The 18,064-nt window shown below is 35.8% G+C and overlaps 1 protein-coding gene across 6 annotated transcripts in view; it reads left to right on the top strand.

The window, feature by feature from the left end:
- Positions 1–10,826: 10,826 nt before the first annotated feature.
- LOC129002602 (dmX-like protein 2) overlaps positions 10,827–18,064 on the top strand; it is a 177,984-nt gene continuing 170,746 nt past the window's right edge. For all 6 annotated transcript variants that reach the window (XM_054430534.1, XM_054430531.1, XM_054430529.1 and 3 more), the window contains exon 1: positions 10,827–11,075. In XM_054430534.1, coding sequence (XP_054286509.1) covers positions 10,989–11,075 — 87 coding nt within the window. In that variant the 5' untranslated portion in view covers positions 10,827–10,988. The remainder of the gene's footprint in view (positions 11,076–18,064) is intronic.

The following is an 18,064-nucleotide window of genomic DNA, read 5'->3' as shown; positions in this document are numbered from 1 at the left end:
TTCTTTATATTTTCCCATCTCTTTTCTATTGAGTCCTCCACTTCTGCCTCTTGCTCCACTGTGTCTAAGGCTTGGAAACGGCTTGACAATTTAAGCTTAAATTCGGTCCGGATTCTTTTATCTCTAAGTCTATCAATATCTATATTTTCTACTGATGGTACTCCTTTCCTCTTCTCTATTTGTATTCTTTGGTATAATTTGACTAGAACTAGGCTGTGGTCTGACCCACACTCTGCTTTTCTTATGCTACGTACGTTTTGTACATGACTAGAATGTCTACAGTCTATTAATATGTGATCTATTTGATTTTTTACCTGACCATTTGGTGAGATCTATGTAGTTTTGTGGATGTCTTTTCTCGGGAAATATGTGCTCATAACTTTTAGGTTGCAAGCAGTAGCTAGGCTTAGTAGCCTTACTCCATTATCATTGCTATCTGTGTGTAAACTATTTAGTCCTGCAACTTCCTTCCATATTTGTTCTCTGCCTATCTTTGCGTTAAAATCTCCCATCAGTAATTTTGTGTCATATCCTGGTAACTTTCCCCACTCTTCTTCTAACAGCTCATAAAAAGTGTCTTTGACGTCATCGTCTGTGTCCTCTGTAGGAGCATAGGCACTCATTATTGATATATTCTTGAATCTACCTTTAAACCTAATATTGCACAGTCTCTCGCCTAGGGCTTCAAAACTTATCACAGCACTTGCTATCTTTTTGCTTACAGCAAAGCCTACTCCTCTTTGGTACCTTCCTTCATCATTTCCACTGTAGTAGATTACATAGTCTTTGGTGTTCAGCTTTCCTGCCAACGGCCAACGAGTTTCTTGTAGTGCCACCAAATCCATTTTATATATACTAAGTTCTTCTGAGAGAATGTCGATTGCGCCGGGTACTGCTAATGTTCTTGTATTCCATGTGCCTAATCTCATTGTCATTTTTGATCGCCAGTGTCGATTCCTTTTATTCCGTCCATTCTCCGAGGCTTTGTGTTGGTGTTTCTGAACTTTGTTGTTTTCCGAGGTGAGTTGTTGGCCCGACGCTCAACCCCCACATACCCTTGGAGGACCGGGTTCGGGTTGTCTGACTTTAGCCTACCTTATCAGCGCCAAGCCCGCCGAAAAGGCGTTTCCCCCCCTACACTACGGGGAAGTACCAGCGCAACCCTTGCTAATACCTTCGCTTCCACACCACTGGTGCTGGCAGTATAGTGCTTCCACTACTTGGCAGAAAAGGGGCTCTGCTTGGTATTAGCCATCAGTAGGGGAAATTAAGGTATCTGCAATCCTAAAATGTAATGGTAGGGAGGAATACAGGTCCATGACGTAGGAAATGGGGAAGGAAGTTGTAAGGCTAGCAGTGCAGAGTGTGGGGACCGTCTGTGGCATTTATGTATCTGCAATTCTAAAATAGTTTAAAGAAGGAGGGCAAATAGGTCTACGACATAGGGAGTGGTGAAGAAAGTAGTAAGGGTGAGCAGTCCGGAGTGTGGGAATTGTTAATAACGATTAGATCAAGTTATCTACAATCCTAAAATGCTATGGGAAGGGAGGGAATCAGGTCCGCGACGTAGGAAGTGGTAAAGGAAGTAGTAAAGGCGAGCACTCTGGAGTGTGAAAACTGTTTATGACGATTAGATTAAGGAATCTAGAATCCTAAAATGCTATGGGAATGTAGGGAAACAGGTCCGCGACGTAGGAAGTGATGAAGGAAGTAGTAAATGCGAGCAGTCTAAAGTGTGAAAACTGTTTATGACGATTAGATTAAGGAATCTGCAATCCTAAAGTGCTATGGGAATGGAGGGAAACAGGTCCGCGACGTAGGAAGTGATGAAGGAAGTAGTAAAGGCGAGAAGTCTGGAGTGTGAAAACTGTGTATGACGATTAGATTAAGGAATCTGCAATCCTAAAACGCTATGGGAATGGAGGGAAACAGGTCCGCGACGTAGGAAGTGGTGAAGGAAGTAGTAAAGGCGAGCAGTCTGGAGTGTGAAAACTATTTATGACGATTAGATTAAGGAATCTGGAATCTTAAAATGCTATGGGAATGGAGGGAAACAGGTCCGCGACGTAGGAAGTGGTGAAGGAAGTAGTAAAGGTGAGCAGTCTGGAGTCTGGGAACTGTTTATGGGAATTACATTAAGGTATCTACAATCCTAAAATGCTACGAGAAGGGAGGAAATCAGGTCCATGACGTAGGAAATTGTGTAGGATGTAGTAATGCTATCAGTGTAGAGTGTGGGAACTGTCTGTGGCATTTATGTATCTGCAATTCTAAAATGGTATAGTGAAGGAGGGCAAACAGGTCCACGACGTAGGAAGTGATGAAGGAAGTAGTAAAGGCGACTAGGCGAGCAGTCTGGAGTGTGAAAACTTTTTATGACAATTAGATTAAGGAATCTGCAATCCTAAAATGCTATGGGAAGGGAGGGAAACAGGTTCACGACGTAGGAAGTGGTGAAGGAAGTAGTAAAGGTGAGCAGTCCGGAGTGTGTGAACTGTTAATAACGATTAGATCAAGTTATCTACAATCCTAAAATGCTATGGGAAGGGAGGGAATTAGGTCTGCGACGTAGGAAGAGGTAAAGGAAGTAGTAAAGGCAAGCAGCCCGGAGTGTTGGAACTGTTAATGACGATTAGATTAGGGTATCTGCAATCCTAAAGTGCCATTGGAAGGGAGAGAAACAGGTCCGCAACGTAGGAAGTGGTGAAGGAAGTAGTAAAGGTGAGCAGTCTGGAGTCTGGGAACTGTTTATGGGAATTATATTTTAGCTTTGCCATCACTGTATATTTTTTCCAACCTTATGTATGTAAAAGAAAATTTAGTTAACTTTCCCATGCAGCACAGCAATCATAATCACAACACTAGAACTAAGCACAATATTGTTACACCTTATATTAGATTAAGTAAAACCTTCAAAAGTTACCATTATCAACAGTATTTATTGTTCAATAAGTTACCATTAGAAATTAGAACTCTGTCTGTAAACAATTTTAAATCGTATAATGACATTCTTAAAAACAAATGCCTTTTACACTGTAGAAGATTTTTTAAACTTGTAAGTTAAGCCATCAATGTCATGTGGATAAAGTAGTATCTAAGTTGAAACACTCAAAAATGCTACATACAACCCTATTTGTTGTACTGTTTGACGTTGCCTATTACTGTACTAAGTTTAATGGCATTAATAAATTCTTATTGAGTCTTATTGAATTACATTAAGGTATCTACAATCCTAAAATGCTACAAGAAGTGAGAAAAACAGGTCCATGACGTAGGAAATGGTGTAGGAAGTAGTAATGCTAGCAGTGCAGAGTGTGGGAACTGTCTGTGACATTTATGTATCTGCAATTCTAAAATGGTATAGGGAAGGAGGGCAAACAGGAAACAGGTCCACGACGACGTAGGGAGTGGTGAAGTAAGTAGTGAAGGTGAGCAGTGTGGAGATTGGGAGTGAATTAATGTATCTGCAATACTTTTCAGAGTAAACTAATAATTTTCCCCGAGCAAAGCTCGGTCCCCAGGTACTTTTATACTAATATGCTAACCCCATACGAAGGACAGGTACTCTGCTAGTCTAATATATATCTACAGTGTTTAAAATACGCTAAGCCGATTTTTGTGAACAGAACTTCTCCCTCATTTTTAGACCTATTTTGATGATTTAATTGTCAAACAAATTGCCCTGATCTGTAGTTTTGCAAAGTGGTTTTCATTTGTTGAAATCTTTATTGGTTTGGGCAGGATCTTCCATCAAGTTAGGTTTTCTCCCATAAGGTTAACATGGGGGGGAATCTATATATTCAATTGGAAACTTTGTTTTCACTAATAATTTGAGACAACAGCTGGGCGTAGAAGCTTGGTAGAGAAGAAATGTCATGGTCTGTAGATGAGCCATCAAAAGAAAAACAAAGTAAATTCCCTTGGGGCTCTGCCACAGTGGCCTTTAAAGTCCTCTTCCCAGATTTGTTTACATTATGGTCATATAGATAATTCCTATGGTCTATCCCAAGCACCTTGGACTCGTCAACTCTTGGATGGAATAGTCATGGAGAACACCGCCCTTTCCACGCTTGAAGGTAATGACCTGACATTTTGAAATGTTGAGCTCCATGGCATAGGCACGGCACCACTCCTCAATACGGTCCAATGTAGGTAGCTGAAGATCTGCACATCTATGAGGGGTAGTGACTCTGCATTCTGCAGAAAACCTTCATATCATCAGCGAACATGAGGTGTTTTTTCAGTCTTGATAATGAGGCCCATGGCATCAATAAAGGCATTAAATAGCAGTGGGCCGAGATGAGAACCCTGAGGTACCCCAGATTATATATTAACACAAAGGAATAGAAACTAGAAACTTAACATAACAGTTTCACAGAATAAATATCATGATCAGCTGGTAATTAATCTGTAGTATATTTGAAATTATAACATAGTGACCATACAAAGGTTTATAGGGAGGTATTATAAGCCAAGTATGACTGGAGATTTTTTTTTTAACTTTATCTAATTTACAATCTGTTCAAGTTGAACAATAAGCAAATGATATAAATAGTAATACAAAAATAACTTGAAGAACATGAGCTAGTGATTGACCACCGTTAACACTAGCAAACAAAGATAATTTTGATAACACTTAGCCGAATCTGAATGGTAGGTCCAATATCGTATGTCGCTTCAGTCTGTAAATGGTGTTGTGATTGTCCAATAAATTAAGTGCAAGATGATTTGAATGATTTTCCAATTTTATAATGTATTTTTCACTATATTTTTAATTTTTTCTTTTACTGTTCGAATTTGAAGATCATTGTGAAGTATTCTGTTGGTAACAAACCAAGGAGCGTTGACAATTTTACGTAATAATTTTGATTGGTAACGTTGAATAATTTCAATGTTTGAGGTACTTGCTGATCCCCAAAGCTGAATACCATAAGTCCAAATTGGTTTTAAAACTGTTTTGTACAGTAACAATTTATTTTGTGTACTGAGTTTTGATTTAGATCCAAGAAGCCAATTAAGTTTAGTTGTTTTTAAATTTAGATGTTGCCTTTTAGTCCAGATATGTGCTTTCCAATTAAGCTTTGCATCTAAGTGCATGCCCAAGTATTTTATTTCCGTTACTTGAGGGAGGTGAATATTGTTCATGGATACTGGAGGACAATGAGATGACTGGAGATGAATGTAGGATGAGTGGCGCGATCTTGTAGTCTTGTTACTGACTAAGGCCTGGGCCGACATGTTCCTTAGACAGGACTGTTAATTAATAGCCCAGAGCCAACGACAACCAAGGGGCCTACAGTTTATAGGGGTAAAAATTGGGTTTTCCATTTTAACCCTAAAAACATAAAATTTTGCAATTTCTTTCCAAACTATTTTATAGAGCTAAAAAAAATTACTATATTGAAGCATTGTTGTGCGCCTAATAATCACGGAGAAAATTACAAAAAATTTTAAATATAAAACAGAAATAATACCCCCGCCGCAGCAAACCTGCAGACTAAGCGAATTTCCATTAGCCTGATTGGATTTACACTAAAATGCCTCCATAAAAATATCACTTTTTCCCCTATTTAAGTAGAATTAGTCTAACGAGTATTTAGGTTTGCTGCAAAAGGGAGGGTAAAAAAGTGTTTTTTTTTAAATTGTAATAGTTTAGTAATAAATTAATGTATTTTCCAAATTTGATCAAAATATGTTCATAAATAAGCAAACTACAACAGTTGACTTATTCTCCATCAGAATAACATGGGAATTTTAAATGTACAGTTTTTTTTAGTTTTCTCCGTAACCATTAGGCGCACAATACGAATACGCCTCAATCTAAATTATTTTTTTTAAGCTCTATAAAATGGTTTGGAAAGAAATTGTGAAATGTTGTGTTTTTAGGGAAATGGTAAAAACCTATTTTTACCCGATAAAACCCCCCATAAACCCCCGTTCCCATAGTCCGATCATGCTGGTGTTCGCGAACTCGTTCGAATAGGTAGGTAGGAATAGGGGTAGGTTTACACGTTTATACCAAATTTCAACAAAATCGGATCATTTTTGCTTGAGTTATCGTGCTAACGGACACATATATATATAAATATATATATAAAAATACAAATACATATGTGAATTTGAACGGATGGTGGTTTAGCCTCTCAGGACCTCAAAACGAAAAAGCAAATCTGTCCCGGGTCCAGGTCTTACCATGATTACTACGGCAATAGCTTATTTCCTGTATGGGAAATTCGCAAAAAATCAACACTCTTGCTATAATATATTGTATGAAGTGGTTTTTTACTTGGTAAAACCACGAAATAACATTGTTGACATTTAAATTCAAGCATAGTCCCTTATTTTCTGTATACCAAAATAATTGGGAATTGATAATAATATAATAGTGTAATGCACTATCATTGTCTATATATACCTGTAGGTATATAGTCAATGGAACTATGCTACTGGCTTTAGCTTACCACAGGCTTCAACAATCGTCAATAGAAAATCTCATAGCCATAGCAGAGGTATGGTAAAAATAGGTTTAATCATGCAGCTCAAACTTTAAAACGATGTTTAGTAAATCTAAAGAATGAATGGTTTTCCGACTTTACCAACAATTTATCTCCAACTGAAGCCACAGATTACTCCTTATGGAAATCCACGAGGTACGTAAAGCGCCCAGTACAACATGTTCCACCTATCAGGAAAAATGATGGAAATTGGGCCAAAACTAACATGGAGAAAGCAAGTATATTCTCAAATTACTTTTCAGAAGTATTCAAGCCCTTACTTCCCAATCCACCAAACGACGAGAGTGATATTTTTGAATATTTGGATTCACCTAATCAATTATCTTTGCCTATATCACCCTGTACACCGTCCGAAGTTCTAAAAGTAATACAAAAGGAAATAAACCCAAAGAAAAGTCCCGGATACGATTTAATCACTGGCAGGATTCTGAAAGAATTGCCACGAAAAGGAATATTATTGCTGACCTTCATATTTAACGCAATATTACGGCTAGAATATTTCCCAGTTCAATTGAAGATAGCTCAACTTGTGGTCATTCCAAAACCAGGCAAACCACCAAATGAGGTCTCGTCCTACAGACCCATAAGTTTGCTTCCTGTTGTATCCAAATTATTTGAAAAACTAATCCTAAGAAGATTGAACCCAATTATAGAAGACTTAAATTTGATTCCTGAGCATCAGTTTGGCTTCCGGAAAGGACACTCTACAGTTGAACAAACCCACAGACTAGTAGACATCATTAAAAATTCATTTGAAACAAAAAAGTACTGTTCTGCTGCATTTCTGGATGTACAACAGGCATTCGATAAAGTGTGGCACACTGGACTTCTGTATAAACTTAAATCCTTGCTCCCCCATTCTTTTTACAGTTTGTTAAAATCTTACTTAAATAAACGATTCTTTCAGATTAAATTTCAAGAAATTTTAACCGACTTGAAGCCTATTCAATCTGGAGTACCCCAAGGCAGTGTTCTTGGACCTGTTTTATATCTACTATATACCTCTGACATCCCCGTGGGCCAAAATATTACGGTTGCTACGTTTGCGGATGATACTGCATTTCTCTCCATTCACGAAAATCCTCAAGATGCTTCAAATCAATTGCAAGTTGCATTAAATGATTTCGAACTGTGGCTAAAAAAATGGAGAACTAAAGTTAATGAAACAAAATCTTTACATATAACATTCACGCTGAGACAAGAAAACTGCCCTCCAGTTACTTTGAACAATATAGCGTTGACAGAAGTGGACAGCGTTAAGTATTTAGGATTCCATATGGATAAACGATTAACTTGGAAAACACATATTTGGTTTAAAAGACAACAAATGGACTTGAAGGTTCGTAAACTCAACTGGCTTCTAGGCAAAAAATCTAAGCTTTCGTTGACCAATAAACTCACACTTTACAAAGTTATGATCAAACCTATTTGGACGTACGGGATACAGCTTTGGGGAACGGCAAGTAAATCCAACTTAGCAATTATTCAAAGATTTCAGTCAAAGGCGCTACGAAGAATAGTTGATGCTCCGTGGTTTGTTTCGAATCGAACAATCCATGAAGATTTCAGAATACCTACAGTAATTGAAGAAATAACAAGAATTAGCAAGAACTATCAAGAAAAACTCGAAACCCACCCGAACAATATAGCCGTTAATTTGCTGGACAATAGTGATTTTCCCAACAGACTGAAAATTGTGAAAGTTCTAGAACTCCCATACCGATTTGTATAGTTTTAGTTATGACATGACTATTTAATTTTGCAAGATCTTTCACAGGGAAGATTCTTGGTCAAGACACTTATTTATATTATCCCTTTTACTAATTGTTCAAAGTACTGAACAGATTGTAAAATAAAATTAAGTTAAAAAAAAAATAAAATAAATAGCCATAGCAGAAGATGGCAGGCTGTACAACTGTAGCGAGCGATTGGTTTGGTTTTGAGGCGAGCCTTTCAAGACCGGAAAATGCCGCGCGTCTGCGCATGCGCAAGTAAGCGTTATTCGTAGCACTTGTAGCAGCTGCAGCTGTTTCAGAAAATCACACTAGTATCTTCACTGCAACTCTTGCAACAATCTACTTGAAACTGGAACGGTTCTCCCGCGCTTAACTCCAAACCATTTAATTACTGTAACTGAATGAAGAATTTTACAGATTATGTTTAAGTATGTGTTACTTTACTTACTGTAACCTCTGGCACCTCCTTTATTTTATAAAATAAATTTTAAGTAACTTGGGTGGGCTACGTTACCGTTATCATCTATTCATCTATCTTCAATTGTACCCAAACATGTTTTCCAAAAGAGAAGATCCCAATTCTCATTTCATTTTTAATGGTCTAAGCTTTTTGAGAATTATTGGCATCTTGCTTACAATGAAATATGAAATGTATAACAAAATGTAAATGTTCAACAACGCTAATACATAATAATTTATTTTATTCACTAGCGCTTTCAGAAACAAGTTTTCCATTCAAAAGCGCTAGTGAATAAAACAAATTATTTTATTGGCTTTGCCTTGTTGAACATAGCTGGCTTATTAATTGGAATCCTTCTGTACTTCTCGTCCATAAACTAAAAATAAAATTTTCCACATAAACTACAAAGTACTCCAGTGTTATTGATGTCTTCCATATTACTCGTATTTCTCAGAATCTTCGCATTGAAGAAGGAGCACATCATCGATAATAAATGACCTCCGCAACACAGCAGCAATAAAAATCTATCAATAACATTAACCCCAACTTCAACTCAGACATAACTCGATCATAACATAAAGAATAATAAACTATATGAATAATAATTATGAGGAACTAGTTGCAGTTGCAGTGCAGTCAAGATAAATATTACGACAACGACGCTAGTTAGTGGTTAGTGACCGTGACTTTCTGAAATAGCTGCTGCTACGCCACCAGTTACTAGCGCATGCGCAGAAGCGCGGCATTTTCCGGTCTTGAAAGGCTCGCGTTTTGCGTGGTTGGTAACACCACACTTAAGCCTGTGTCACACTTGGCTACTTACTAGCAGCTACCTAGTAGCAGCTACTGAAATAGCAGCTACTTTTCCTGTCACACTTATTTTGGTAGCGTCTATTCACTTGCTGCTACTACTAGTTTAGCTCAAGAGAGGTTATGTCCCAAAGACACGGATATTTTCAATACAGGTTCAAAAATTAATCACATCTCCCCCACCCCACTTCGGATCACTCATGATTACTTCAGAAATTATTCAAAATGAACTAGTATAAACAAATCAGGCAGACAGCTCATGGTGCAAGTAGCCGCTAGTCCGCTATTGAAGCTGTCACACTGGGCGACAGTCGCTACTTGATAGCTGCTAGTTGGTCACGTGACTCACTAGCGCAGTTTAGTAGCACGGAAAGTTGGACATGTTCAACTTTCCATGCTAGTAAAATTTCACTAGCGCACTACTCTAAGTAGTTGCTACTGCCTATGTCACATTGGCTACTTAGTAGCTGCTATTTCGCTAGCTGCTAGTAAAGTAGTGTAGTGTGACACAGGCTTTACTAACTAGTATAGCGCTTCGTTTTCCTCTTCCAAGAACTGATGAGAACCTCTTTAGTGGGGGGCTTGACATGTCGACGGTCGACGTCACTCTTTTCTTGACTCTTGAGGGAACACCAAAACCGTATGACCATTATGACGATTCCATCAGTGTTCTTGGCGTAGTGGATAGCATCTCGGACTGGTAATCTGGAGGTCTCCAGTTTGAATCCCGCCGGTGACACTAACTTTTTTCCATGATTTTGCTTAGAATGCGAATTTATAATTTTATTTATGGATAGAACTACCTATTTTTTCAAATTAGTAAACCTTCATTCAATTTTTTTCTTTGTATATATTTTTATATTATCAGCAAGTTTGGTTGGTTCGGTTAGGTTATGACAGCTTTAATAATACAAACTTTCAAAATAAATTTTGTAATTAAAAATTATAAGTAAACATTCATTCGATTTTTATCTTATATCTTTTTTATATTATAAATATAAGCAAGTTTGGTGGGTTAGGTAGGACATTACAGTTAAATTAATTTATAATACAAAATATTTTTATAATCAAAAAATTAATTTTATAACTAAAAAATTCTCAAATTAATTTAAAGATTTTCTTAAATCGACGTGAGGGGCTCTCCAACAATCCCCCACTCCTTCACAGAAAAGGTTCTCATCAATTTCTGGTAGAGGAAAATGAGACGCAGTACTAGCACTGGCTGACTGGCTGCTTCGCTGCTAGCAGCAGACTAGCAGGTAGCAGAGGTTGAGGTTGAGTTGACTGACTGAGCTGAGTTGAGGCTGAAGAATATGGCCTCCTTATCAGGATGGTTATTTTACGTGTGATATTTAGTCTACAGTGTATTCTGAGAGTTGTTTATAATGATACGGAGTGTGTGTATAGTAGTACGTACTGTTCAGTGTTCTTAGTTTAGTGCGTTTGAAAGTTAATTAATATTTCGCTATGAACTGTCACCAAATTCTAAGTGGAGCTTGCAACGCTGGCGATCGCTGCTTTGCTGTTGGAAGTGTAGAAGGAATTCCTTTCACGGTAAATGAATTCAATTTTGTTTGTATTATGTAAGCCAACATGTATATGATGGTGGATTTCAATCTTATAAACAAACAAATCTAATTCTCTACTGTAGAGATCTTATTAACTTATCATTGGAGATCAGCCTTGATCCCATTTAAGTTGACCTGTCATTCTGTCAATTCTATCCAAACTGTCTAAACAAGTTCCTTTAACTTAGGATGTACGGATTTTTTACTCACAGTATGTTATAATATCTATTGTTGTTATGTAACCATACAATGTTAACTTAGCCTACATGGGACTGCCGCCTCTCTTATTTAGCCTTCATTTGTCTAGCCTAATTTACTTTAACATAGTTAATCTTAGGGAACTTAAATTTAGGTAATTATTGCGATGAACGTGACCATGGGAACCTATATAGGTTTATAACCAGAAACTAGATTTTTAGCTGAAAATAACGGTGCAAAAACTTTTCCGCGCTCACAAATATTAACGTAGTTATTACGGCTGTTTTAAGTTTTATTTACCTTTGTAAGTCTACTAAATAGTGTACGCTGCGCATTTTTGATATCGTTATTTCATTGTGCAAAAACAGTCTGGAAGTAGCATAAATTAGGCCTAATGAGCCGGTTCATTATAACCTATCCTTTAACTTAAGGTACCTAATCTAACCTCACTTCAAAACACTTAATACAGTCACGAATCCGCATAAAACCCGACCTACCTTCCTCACATGCCTAAATAAGAACTGATTATTTGGTTTCAAAACGAATTGATTTCATTCCGCATTAGCCTAAGTCTAGCATAAACAGATGTTTGCTCTCCTACTCACTCAGTCCACAGTCCACATACGGACCCATCCAGACCACGCCATATTAAATACCATAAGTATAGCTCAATGAACCATAGGTTCGTAATTTTAACCTTCGTTTTACGGCCACTTATGAATCTCTCCGACAAAAACTGATTGCATTTTTGGATTCAGCGTGAAAAATACTGTAAGTAGACATCTAAAAATTACAGAATATCGCATTGTTGATATATCAAATATTTGCCAAGGATTTTTACGTAGGCATAATTCTAAAGCCTAACAACTACCATTAAACATACACTAACCAACAATGGTAGACTTCTCATTCCATTCTAAAATCTAAAGTTTTTTCCATGTCTAACTTAGTTCATGTTGGTGACACTTGAGCGCTAGTGTCATAACACTTTGTTAAATATATTATCAGAGAGTACTGCAGTATTATTAAATATATTAAAAAACCAACAACAACTAAACATTTCACATGCTAACAAAATTAACAGCTGTAGCCTATATATTCATAACATATTTTTTTTGGAATTAGGTTAATACTTGAAGATGTCATTATAGATGAAACATGTTGTGTAATTTTATTAAATAAAAAAAGGAGGAAAAAGGGTACTCATGTTATTTTATACATTATTTATTAATTACTTAGTACTCCTCATAAGTGGACAAGTTTACAACAATAAATATTTAAATATATATGCATTTGAACGGATGGTGTTTTTGGCTTCTAGGGACATCAAAATGAAAAAGTAAATCGGTCCCGGGTCCAAGTCTTACAACGAGACCTACGGTAATAGCTTATTCCCTTATGGGAAATTCGCTAATATATTGAAAAAGTAAACAGATTAAAATAATAACATATGATAAATATACACATATGATAAATACAGGTCAAGGGGAAAAGAAAAGGTCTATGAAAAAGAAAAAAAATATTCAACAGCTACCTTACAATATCCTTAGATGTCTGGCTATAAAACTTTTTTTTTTGTGAATGCCACATCTTCAGGGTTATCCTGTTCTACGATTTGTCATCAAAACATTTAAAATTAAATACAAAACACACATTGACATGGACACATTTTTTTACAAAAACACTTTAAATTAATTAGATCAATGCAAAGTGCATGCACACTTTTGGTCGAACAAGGAATTCTGCTTTAAGGTTCATGCATTTAGGAAAAACGAATATTTTTCTGGGAAATTTATCTTAAAGGCCTTTTGTTCTTGAAGTATGCAGTTTTGCCCTGGGTCCAGGCTGTCCCTCTCTAAACATCAAACCTCACCCTGCTTTAAATACATACCTAATTACCTTCTGAAAGGTATGGGTCCATTTTTCAAGCCCATAGGTTCACAACTTTGTGGTCTAAAAAAAAAGTAATCGAGAATCGATGGAAAAATCGGTTGCTATGCAATGCAATAATTTTGCCATGATCACAGGTTACAATGACAATATCTCCGTGATTGTGTGGGATGTAAAAAAATCTACCACTATTGCGGGATACAAAGATGTTGTCTTGGTGTTTATGAGGGAATTCAAGATAATGATGCCATGATCTTGGAAGATGATGTTTATGTCAAAGTGGCTGGGTAGTTTACAGTTTTCACTAAAGTTTTTGTTCCTTATTTTAAAGCTATAGCCTAGGGACAAAATCCTGTTGAAAATATAGTTTTTAAGATATTCCTATTAATCATATTTAAGTTATAACTTTTAGCTCTGTGTTTCATATCTCTTTTTAACTGTAATTTAAGGAAACTTATAATTAAATCCAATTTAGACATTTTAAATAATAAAATAATTATTTAATGTTTTATTAGTATACCTGAGTAAACATATCATGGTCATATGAGGTAAAGTTTATTTGATATGCCAGTTTAGTTTCTAAGTGAACTGTCGCGTCAGTAAGGGGAATGTCATATCGCTCTTTCTCTCTCTGGCATTCCTGTACAATAATGTCAGGAAGGTATTAAGCTCTGGCTGGAATCTTGATGAAAGCAGTGGCAAAAAGTAATTTTAAATTATCGTATCATCGTGTATATCTGTTATTATAGGGCCTATTTGTCATTATTGGTATGACTAATCATTATTGGTATGGTAGTCTTATTAATCATTATTATATTTGTGTTGTGCTACCTAATTGGGATGTAATACTTTTTTTTTGACACTCATGTTATTAGCATTTAGAATATAGTAAACTAGCAGAGTACCCGTCCTTCGTACGGGGTTGGCATATTAAAATGCTTATTGCAGTTATACTCAAGCTTTGCGTTTGCAATGTGGGGGGAAAAAGTTTGATAAAATTTGCTTCTTTAAATTGACGGTATACTATGGTATTACACATCTACCATAGCCATAATGTTCTACCACTTCACCTAAACAGTAAAAATAAATTATAAAAAATTCGCAAAAAATCACAAATTATTCATGACATTTAAAACATCATAACTGTAAAAAATCCTGCTTTGAATGTTCTCATTGTGTATCACAGTTTTTTGTTTCTGCTTAGTTCAAATTAGCTGTTTACATAAATGGAAAAAAAATTATAGTGCTGCACCCTGTTGGTATAAATTATAACTTTTTAATGCTTTTGTATATCATATAGAACCAACTTGTTTAGTTGAAACAGCTGACAAAATTATTTAATTCCCTTTATTTAATATAAGGTTAACATGGGGAACTACAGAGCCACAGGGGCGGAGCCCGAAAGGATTTTTAAGATAAGAATATGCCTATGTTAATCAGGAATGTGAGCTATCATCATGCCAAATTTAAGCCCAATCTGTCCAGTGGTTTATGCGTGATTGAACTTCAAACAAACAAACACACAAACTTTCACATTTATAATATTAGTAAGACGAGGTGTTAGCCCGTCCTACGTACGGGAATTCAGTAGTCAGTTAAAACCGTGTACAATTCAGATCAGCTAGTTTACACATATAAAGACAAATTTTCTTGCAGTTTTAATGTGAAAAATCATCTTGTACACAAATGTTGTGTGACCAAATATGTTTTTATATTCCATCATAGGCCTAAACGATATGCATTTTAAATCCGATAATTTTACAATAAAACAGAAATTCTGCAATTTTTACTATGTGAAAAGCGTTGAAGTGAGATTTACAGCCGATTCGCACAGACGCACACTGATTATAAGTAGCCTACAGTAGAGAGAGTAATAGTCAATTGAGAAGTGTATAGACCTAGTCAATGATACCACCTTCCATAGCATACCTGCCTCTTCCATAATTATTATCACCACAATACAACTACTATACACAATTTCCAGTAGGTATGAATAGAAACGACTTAAAATAAAACAATAATATCCAATCAAATTCACAGTACACATAATTTAACTTTGGTGTCCTAACATCAAAACTAATCGTCACACCTATCCTTTATATCAATTTCACTGCATTAATTACTAAATAAATAAGCGTAAACAAAGAAAAGTAAAAACAACAACAGTTTGTTTTGAAACAGCTGTTTGGTTCAAATAACATTCATTTGAAAAATACCCTCGCCGCAGCAAACCTGCCGTCTACGCGAATTTCCATTTGACTGAATTGATTTTCAATTGATCTATTTAAATAACTTTAGGTTTAACAAGTACCTAGGTTTGCTGCTACAAGGAAACTAATAAAGTGTGTTTTTAGTAAAATATTGATAGCTTACTATAAAAAAAATAAATTTGCCAAGTTTGATCAAAATATATCCATAAACAAGCAAACTACAACATTTTACAATATTCTCCAAAAGGATAATATGGGAATTTTAAATTTACCATTTTTTTAGTTTTCTCCGTAACCAATAACCGTACAAAAACACTTTGATATACTGAATTGTTTGTTTTTTTAAGCTCTTTAAGAAGGTTTATAGAAAAATTGGGAAATTTTGTGTTTTGAGGCTCAAAACTGAGAAAAACAAATTTTTACCCCATAAAACCCCCCATAAACCCCGGTTCTCATGGTCCGATCATGTTGGATCGCCAACTCATTCAAGTTTATCTCGCCTTACACCTTCAAACCAAATTTCATCAAAATCGGATAAAAATTACTAAAGTTATCGTGTTCACGGACACATATATATATATATATACATATATAAAAATTTGAACGAATAGTGTTTTTGGCCTCTGGGGACATCAAAATGAAAAAGTAAATCGGTCCCGGGCCTAAGTCTTACCATGAGACCTACGGTAATAGCTACTTCCCTATAGGAAAATTCGCTAAAAGAACTGGTCACATGTAGCAGGAATATAAAAAGTAAACACGCTAGTAAAGCTAATGACGTAATTGTCAATGTTTATTATCCATACCGTTATCAGTTCTATCCTTGATAATTACCCACCCTCATTGAATAAATGTACATCGTAATTTCCCATAGTAGTTAATTTAACTACAATATATTATAGTTGAAATAAAAGTGATATTTTCATGTTTGGGGGCGCTGATATAGGCGCCCCCAAACGTAACCACAACTGAACACGATTTCATAAAAGGATGGTTTGTCTAATTGCAGTATCCTAGGCCAATGTTGACGTTGTGTTCAATCTATGTCATCCATCTGTTTATCTATAAGTATAAAAGAGGATGTTTGTATATTTGTTTGGCAGTGATAAACTCAGACACCGCTGGACCGATTGCCACGAAACTTGGTACATACGTGTAGAATGTCATGGAATAGGTTTATACACCATCAATTTCGCGATCCGTCCAATCGGCTCCGCCCCAGTGGCTCTGGAGTTTCCCATGGTAACCTTATGAGAAATGGAATTAATGAATCTTAACAGCTGTTTCAATTAAACAAGTTGGTTCTGTTCTATGATGTTCAATAGCATTAAAGTTACAAGGATTACCAACAGGGTGCAGCACTATTATTTCTTTTACATTTATGACAACAGCTAATTTGCAACCAAAAGGTGAGTGAGCGTAGCGAACGAACTTCAACCTGGAGGCGATTTAGCGTAGCGAACGAGCTAACGTGAAGGCAAGTGAGCGTAGCGAACGAGCTAACCTGAAGGCAAGTGAGCGCAGCGAACGAGCTTCAACCTAAAGGTGAGTGAGCGTAGCGAACGAGCTCCAACCTAAAGGTGAGTGAGCGTAGCGAACGAACTTCAACCAGGACGTGATTGAGCCATGCGAACGAGATCATCTTGAAAATTAAGAAGTTAAACGGGGCAAAGCCCGCGGGTTACAGCTAGTCTTTGTATAAAACCCGGCTGAGGTTGTGGTGGTAATTTAAAATTGTGATTCCTGATTATTCTTGATCTTCTTTTTATGACATCAATATTTCCGGGCCTAATCCAAACATAGTTAAAGCAGACAAACATTAATTGTAAACAAAAAGCTACCATGAAGAATTAAAACATGTAAACACTGTTATTTTTCTAATCTTTCCTTGAAAAGTGTAGCAGTAAGATAATTTGCATTTATCCTTTTTTATTAAGACTCGTGTACAGAGCCTCGATTTGTACTTTGGTTTACCTAATTAATTTAGGTTAAAACTGTGGTATAATTATCTCTACTAATCTTACTTATTTCCTATAATCAATGACAAAATAAGAGTAAATAAAATAACCTCAAAGTTCCATAGTTTATATTTAACCAGCTGTTAGTTAAAACAAATTATATTGCTCTAAAACAAATCGAAGATTACAAAGATTGCTTTAAAAAATAATTTGAACATCCTAGTATTTTTTTATGTATATTTAATTAATCTGTCATCCTCTACAGAAGAATTGAACGTATCAGTGATTAGCATTACACATAGTATAAATAAGTCAACCCTAAGTATGTCTTTACATTTTTATCCAAATGCTGAATTTATGACACAAAAGCTGAATGTTTACAGCTATTATGTTAAGCAAATTATTTTATGCCAAAATTTAGTTTAGAATCTTAGCGTCAGCTGCTAGACCTTTTAAAAATTAAAACTTAATTTCTAGAAAACTGGGGCCCTAAACTAAAATTATGGCTTCGACATTCCCTAGTTCTCAAAATTATCTTTCTTTCAACACAAAAATCATGAAAATCCGTCGAGTGGTTGATTCAGAATCGTGAAATAAAAAACACTGTTTCGTTTTAATATTATAGATTATGTAATAGGCCTAGTAGATTTTCACAAGCTAGGCTTATGTCAGGCTACATTATGATTTTTTAAAATAATTTGTTTTAATTATTTTTCAAT

The sequence above is a fragment of the Macrosteles quadrilineatus genome, unplaced genomic scaffold (assembly GCF_028750875.1).
Source record: "Macrosteles quadrilineatus isolate MER2022 unplaced genomic scaffold, UCM_ALF_1.0 Scaffold_9__3_contigs__length_116548681, whole genome shotgun sequence".
Classification (NCBI taxonomy): domain Eukaryota; kingdom Metazoa; phylum Arthropoda; class Insecta; order Hemiptera; family Cicadellidae; genus Macrosteles; species Macrosteles quadrilineatus.
The sequence above is the reverse complement of the archived record's forward strand: the minus strand, read 5'-3'. Positions and strand labels throughout refer to the sequence as shown.